We start from the raw sequence: 6891 nt of genomic DNA on the forward strand, positions 1-6891 counted from the left end.
TGTGATAATAAGGAGCACATTCACATTTTCAAACAGAGAAACACAAACCACTGGATCTGACGCGTATAAATGTACATATATTTATGCAAGAATAAAAACACAAAATACACTGTTTGGCTTCAGTAAAATACATATAAACATGTTAATGTGAGGCATTTGTGAGTAAAATAAATGAACAAGACCTCATCCCTCATGAAAAACAGAGAAACACAAACCTCTGAGGGTTAAGAACCGATAAGAACTCGTCCCTCAGTCGTCCAGGTCTGATCCAAAAGAAAAAATCAAATCTGTCACTGGACTGAGGTTTTGGAGAGCAGACGTTTGGCTTCTTCAGTTTTGGTCAGATTTCTGCTGGACACTATATCTGTGAAGGAGGAGCTAACGACACTGGAGCTAACACACCCTAATGGCTGCTCTCACACCTATTAGCATACTGGCTGTTAGCATATAGGCTAGCAGGTCTGAGGATGGAGGTATAAATAGGAGATAGATCATTCCTGTTCAAAGATGGATTGTCTTTCCAAACAAAAACGGCCTCTTTAACTCTCCTCTCAGACCATTTCTCTTCTCCGGCTCAGGTCTGAACCTCACTGTGTCTTTGAGATGAAGATGTACAGCAGACTGGAGCCCCGAGCTGCTCTTACGACGCTGTTGGTACATTCTCTTATTCCATTCCATGAAAGAACAGACCAAACTAACAAACAGAGACTGTAAACAAACAGATGTGTGTTTCAGTGCAGTTAGCTCCTCCCTTCAGATAAACGTCTCTAAAACGTTCACGTTCATGTCCAGTGACAGAATTAAAATGTTTTTTTGCTGAAGATGTAATACAATTTCTGTTCTTCCAACTTTGGAAATAGCCTCATCATCTTTGAAAAAAAACCCAAAAAAAACTATCGTGTATCAAAACTACAGCTGCACAAAAAGTCATAAATGGTAGCATTAGCTTGTCGTTATGTTAGCTTATGTGTGTAAAACACTGAGACCATGATTGTGTAACTGTATATGACTTCCTCAGTAAACCCTGGGTTACATCACCATGTGGGCATCATGTCAGGGAACCATATGCGTCCCAGATGCTTTGACACCTCGCTGTGGATCTGCTCCATGTTGTAGGTGCTGTCAGGGATCAGCGCCTCCTCCATGATTGACAGCTGAGTCAGCCGGCCCCCGCACATCTTCACAAACTCCACAAAGCCGCTGCAGGTAACTTCACACTCGCCCAGGCCGATGGCCGTCAGGCTTTTGCAGCGCTCTGCGATCCTGATCAGCTCCTCGTCCAGAGGCTCCAGTCCGTTAGCGCAAACCACCAACTCCACCAGACGGGGGCAGTTCAGACCGATCCGCCCCAGCATCTCTTTACTCACTGCCCGACCAAAGTACAGGTGAGTGACCGCCGTCTCCTCACGGAAAAAAGGCTCAAACTCGTCTTCGTAGAGGAAAAAGTACATGACGATGTTGACCTTTGGGGAGTGGCGCACTAGCGCCCCCCAGCTGCTCCTCTTGATGCTGTGGAAGTGGGTCTGACTGGGGTTTTCACTCACCACATCGATGCGTAGATGTTCCAGATTCACATGTTTCTCAGTGGAGAGAGCCAGCAGCAGCTCATCACTCAGAAGATGGTAATTGAGCGCCAGCTCTCTGAGGCCGTGGCACTGGTCTGCCACACACAGGATCCCTGCAAACACACACATGTTACATGTACATCCTTCAGCCATGACAGTCTGAATGAGCTCTGTGATAGTCACCAGCAGGGGACACGTGAGGACAGCTGCTCATCTTCAGCAGCTTGAGCGTGTCACTGTTGTTGGCCACCAGCACTTTGAGCGACGGATCGTCCACTGGAGTGTCATCGATCTTGATGGACGACAGTGACTTGGAGTTGACGAAGACGACGGTCAGAGCGGAGACAAAATGAGCCTGAGGAGAACACGCACGATCAGAGCGGACAGTTACCGCTGACCACTACAGTCCTGATGTGTTGAAATAATAAAAACCCCACATAAACATCTGCAGCTGTTTGTACCTGAGGCACATCCATGAAGCTGGGCCGTGCGGTGGAGATGAGGCCCAGGGTCTTGATGGTGCAGTTCACCAGTTGGGAGAGAATGTCACAAGCCGCCTCTGCAGACTCCGTGCAGCTGTCCACCTGGTTCACAGATAAAAAACAAATATGTGAAGACAGAGGGGCAAGCATCCTCCCAGTCGCTCGATGTGTTAAGACGACTGCTGCCAACCAGGTGGTGAGTCATAATCAAACGAGCGGCAGATGGTTTGGATTAGGCGAGGAACATAATGTTGTTTAGGCGTGTGGTAAAAATGCTGCACGAGGCCGGTGAAATTTGAGGAATAAACTGGAAAAATTGGTGTAACTGATACCAACTTTACCTTGAAGCTGACATACTGCAGGTGCTGGGCGTGCTTCCTGATGATCTGCTGGATGAGATCGGGGTGAGTGGAGCGGAGGTAGGACGTGGCCGGTTGGTTCAGCTCAAACTCAAAGCGGCGCCATAGATCTGGAGTATGGAAGACGTGGTTCCAGCGGCGGCACACAGAGGACGCCCGGGCCCGGTCCATCAGAGACAGGTGCTGGAAAATCTGCAGGACCACGTGGTGCGGCAGGTTCCCCCAGTCCTCGCCACGGCTCGGGGCGAAGCTGCACGCCATCTGCTTCAGCCTCTTGGCGCGCTGTTTGGGGCTGGGGAAGGTTTGGCACTTGGATTTAAGACCAGCACTTCCACGTTTCATTCTGGAAAAGACATTTAAATGTTTTTGTTTTGTTTCGAGACGCACTGATACGATCCTGGAGTCAGATATTACACCGATACTAAATAAATAACAGATAAATAACAGGTCCATAATACTTTTGGATCAGTTTTGTCTTATTTTATTTTTGTTTAAAGGAAATAAATGCTGTTTTCAGTCTCTGGTATCGGCTGGTATCGGTTGATATCAGGTATCAGCAGATCTTTCAAGCTAAAGAATCAGAATTGGTATCGGAACTGAAAAAGCTGGACATTTGTTTAGTTTGTTCGTTTGTTTTAACATGCACCATTGTGTCAAAATCATAATGTCACAAACAGGAACCTGCTCCAGAGTCAAACAAGGAATAAAAATGAAAACTATGATGAAATAAACTGAAGGGCAAGACTTTAAAATAAGGTAAAAATCAGACAAATACAAAACAAACAGTTCTAAACACAGATGTTTAAAGTCACAGGCCTCTCCACCAAACGAGTCAAAATATTTATCATTTATCAGTTTTATTTTTGAATCACAAACCACAGCGTTACAAAGAAATATCAACGAAGTATGAACAAATATGAACGAGTGCAAATGTGCAGAGAAGAGTCAAGATTCAAGATGTACCAATAAAACACTATCATTTACATAACTGCTTTATCCACAATGACTCTGTTTACTTCTTATTGACGATTATGTAACTACAAGACCAATCGAGTCCTTCATTACTTGTTGCATATTCTTGTGTTTTACTAAATGTAACACAAACTCCCCACATATAAAACACATGTATAATCTGTAAAGAGAATGAAAGATTAAACTCACCTCAGGTCTGTGGGACGCAGAGCTCCTGCTGCAGAGACGCTCGTAACACTGAGCCTGAACTGATGTGAGCGACTGTAAACACAGAGCCATCGTCTCCTGTTCATCCCACCTGCCTCATGATGCAGGCTCCCATCTCACCTGCTGCGTGTGTGATTATGTCTGTGGAGCCGTTTGAGGAGCCGCTTGAGGAGCCGCTTGTGACTGTGGAGTTGTTTGCAGAAACATGTCAAATAAAGGTCAACTAAACACCCATTTTCAGCTCAATCTAAAGCTATGGAGTCTTTTTTTTTTACTTTTTTATGTCTCTACTCCAATGTTTTTGTTTTATTTTGTTTTGGATGTTGTGCTGTTGTGTCTCAGTGGCTCAGCTGGTGGAGTGTCAGATCCATTTATCCAAGGGTTGGTGGTGCAAATCCCGCTCTCAACATAAACATTACTGGTAGAGCATAAAGAGAGTATAAAAATGTGACCACTGACGATAACACAACAGAACTGGTTGTGTTCTGAAATACAAAACTCTAAAAGATGAATCTCATCATATTGATCATGGTGGAGTTCAGGAGACTCACTGGGCCTGCACCTGCTCCTCTGCACAAACAATATCAGATTATTGGGTTTACAACACGAGGTTTGTGTGTCCAGTGGAGCCAGTTTGACCTCGAGAGCAGCTCAGCCTGAACATCAAACAGACAACATAATAAAACAAACCAAACAGAGCTCTTTTGACTTCTTACTCACACGGTCCAGTCCCTCTTGTCTTTCTGTGTGTGGAGCTGAGTCTTTGCAGAGTGAGACTCTCTCAGGTCCATGGCTGCAGTGAAGCTGAAGCAGGAGCAGAGCTGTAATAAGCTCTCAGTTTCAGAAACAGATTGTCGAGTCCATGTGAGAGGAGGAAAACATGGTGCACGTGCCCCCCCCCCCCCCCCCCCCCCCCCCTGCACTTTAAACGCTCCTCTCTGTCGTTCACCTGTTTTATTCTTGTTGTAGTGATGCTGGACTCGTGTTTTCTTTCTTGTGCACGAGAAAGAGGAAAGAGGCAGCTCCAAGACACTAATGTGCACGTTTAGGGGAAAGTAGGTCAGTGTGTCACACAGAGAGTGACACAGAGTGTGACACAGAGAGTGACACAGAGTGTGACACAGAGTGTGACACAGAGAGTGACACAGAGTGTGACACAGAGAGTAACACTCGAGTTAAGCCCATGTGGATCTGTAAATGTGACCAAATAAATATATGAAGGAGTGAGAGGACTTTAATTATAAACACATCAAAATAGAAATAAAAGATAGATAGAGATAATGAGAAAAAAATGAGATAAAATGAGATAAAAATGAGATAATATGAGATAATACAGGTGTCAGTCCCTCCCTAACCCTCAGTCCAGGTCTGATCCCTTTGACTTTTTTTTATTTTTTAATTTTTTAAATATTTTTTATTTACTATAATACGAGGTGAGAGACTGTTTTTAACAGACACTTTTAATAAAATGTCTAATGGCTTCCTGTGTGTTAGTATAATTACACATTTCCATATCTTCTGTCAATCAGGTTTAAAAAGAAAGGCACAGCATGTTGGACAGGGGGCGCTCTGGGACACTTCTCTATTGATATTTTGCTAACTGTAGGCACTGCTCTGTCTGAAGTTCTCTTAGTTCAACTTTAATCTGAGTGTTATTTTAACACAATCTGACCAGAAAGAACTGAGTTGGACTTTAGGTGGAACTATACCTATAAGGAGAGCTGATTTGTGCTGTTGAACAAGTCTCTCAAATAACATTACACTCACAAGCTAGCTAGCATTAGCATTAGCATTAGCCAACAGTTTTTCAGTGTCACTCTCACCTTTTTGTGTAAAATCAATTCAATTCAATTCATTTTATTTTTGTAACGCCCAAAATCACAACAACAGTTGTCTCAAACGCCCAACACTCGGATTCATCTCAGGCTCCTGAAAATGTGCTTTGTAAATCAACTTTTGTATTGTTTTAAGACTATCTTAAAACTTTTTTGACAGTGTTTCCATGGTAACTGCTGAACATTCCACTATAAACATACAGGCAGAATCCCCCAGTGCAGGGGCGTCAAACTCATTTTCACTGAGGGCCACATCAGCAAAATGTTCACCATCAGGGGCCAGATGTGACTGTGGCAGAATAAATGTCACTGAATATAAACAAATGTCATGTAAAATAAATGTAACTACTGTTTAACTTTCTGTATTTGTTGCTTATTCAAGTTGCAGATATTTCATGTCTGTGTAACTGTGTATCCCCTGATTATCTGACATTTTTAAAGTGTGTATCAGACTCAGACTCAGCCATAACAGAGCGAGTTTCACTGATGTGTGTTTTTTGGTTGTGGCTTTTGTAACATATTCTGCTGTGATTATGGCCTTTTAATTATACAACAATTTGTTGTTTTTCTTGTTTTTCTTTGTAACTTTTCCACACTTAGCTCTGTGTTTGGTGTCAAAATGCCGACATAGATTGAACTCTTTCAAAACCGACCCGCCTCATAACAAAAAACACACAGGTTTCCTCTTCCTGAACATTTTGGGATCATTATTTACAAATATTTCTTAGTTCCACTTGTTGGGAAAATCTAATTAGTTTATGGTCAGTGCAAACATTAAAGCAGCACAGACTTATTTTAAAATGACAGTCCTGCCTTTTAATTTACCTTCTCGCTGGCCACATAAAATGATGTGGTGGGCTTCATTTGGCCCCCGGGCCTTGAGTTTGACACATGTGCCCCAGTGTGATGTCACTGCAAAGTATCAATCAAGAAGCTAATGAAATCCCAATAAGTATTCTACAGTGTGACGTTAAACTCCATCTCCATGGAGACAAGGAGACTCCATCAAATACAGGTCAAATCCGTGGAGAGGCGAGCCTGCCCTATGCGTAACATTCCAGACGAAGCAGCAGCAGCAGTGTATCCACAGAGACTACATGCCAAACATAGTTTTACAGAATAAAAAAAAGGAAATGTATTTAAGTAAGTAGTAGTGCTTAAAATGTACTTTAAAAAAATAAGTAGCATAAAAGTACTTAACATAGGCTGAATTTTTAAAGTGATCTTGATGAAGAATTCTACTGATGCAGCAGAATCAGTTTCTAGTTCCTTTTATTTATATAGGCCAACAGTTTGTCAGTCACCATGAATCACTCCTCAGCCACTTCAGCTAAAACCAGAATAACAGTTCAAATGTAGAGGAGGAAGCACACAGAGGACACCTGCTCTCAAAACAACACACAGTCTGTGTATATATGAACATCAGACTGATGAGGTAAACAGGATGTGGTTCCAAATGTGTGGTTTTGAC

The 6891-nt window shown here is 42.9% G+C and overlaps 1 protein-coding gene across 1 annotated transcript; it reads right to left on the minus strand.

Annotated features, from left to right (window-relative positions):
* Nucleotides 1–1012: 1012 nt before the first annotated feature.
* On the minus strand, nucleotides 1013–4376 carry fbxl3l (F-box and leucine-rich repeat protein 3, like). Its single transcript, XM_033973527.2, has 5 exons — nucleotides 4306–4376; nucleotides 2389–2803; nucleotides 2027–2149; nucleotides 1749–1920; nucleotides 1013–1678 (listed from the first exon to the last, which is right to left on the minus strand). Exons 1-5 carry the CDS (start codon nucleotides 4374–4376, stop codon nucleotides 1035–1037), a joined length of 1425 nt encoding a protein of 474 aa, XP_033829418.2. The 3' UTR covers nucleotides 1013–1034.
* Between the last annotated feature and the right edge of the window lie 2515 nt (nucleotides 4377–6891).

Source organism: Periophthalmus magnuspinnatus, chromosome 10 (genome assembly GCF_009829125.3).
Source record: "Periophthalmus magnuspinnatus isolate fPerMag1 chromosome 10, fPerMag1.2.pri, whole genome shotgun sequence".
Classification (NCBI taxonomy): Eukaryota; Metazoa; Chordata; class Actinopteri; order Gobiiformes; family Gobiidae; genus Periophthalmus; species Periophthalmus magnuspinnatus.

Excerpts from the sequence above, each read along its gene's own strand:
- fbxl3l (XM_033973527.2), bottom strand. The coding sequence starts at position 4,376 with ATGGACCTGAGAGAGTCTCACTCTGCAAAGACTCAGCTCCACACACAG. Across the intron at positions 2,150-2,388 it reads TGCAGTATGTCAGCTTCAAG|GTGGACAGCTGCACGGAGTC; the intron begins GTAAAGTTGGTA and ends TCTGTGAACCAG. Across the intron at positions 1,679-1,748 it reads TCCTCACGTGTCCCCTGCTG|GGATCCTGTGTGTGGCAGAC; the intron begins GTGACTATCACA and ends GTGTGTTTGCAG.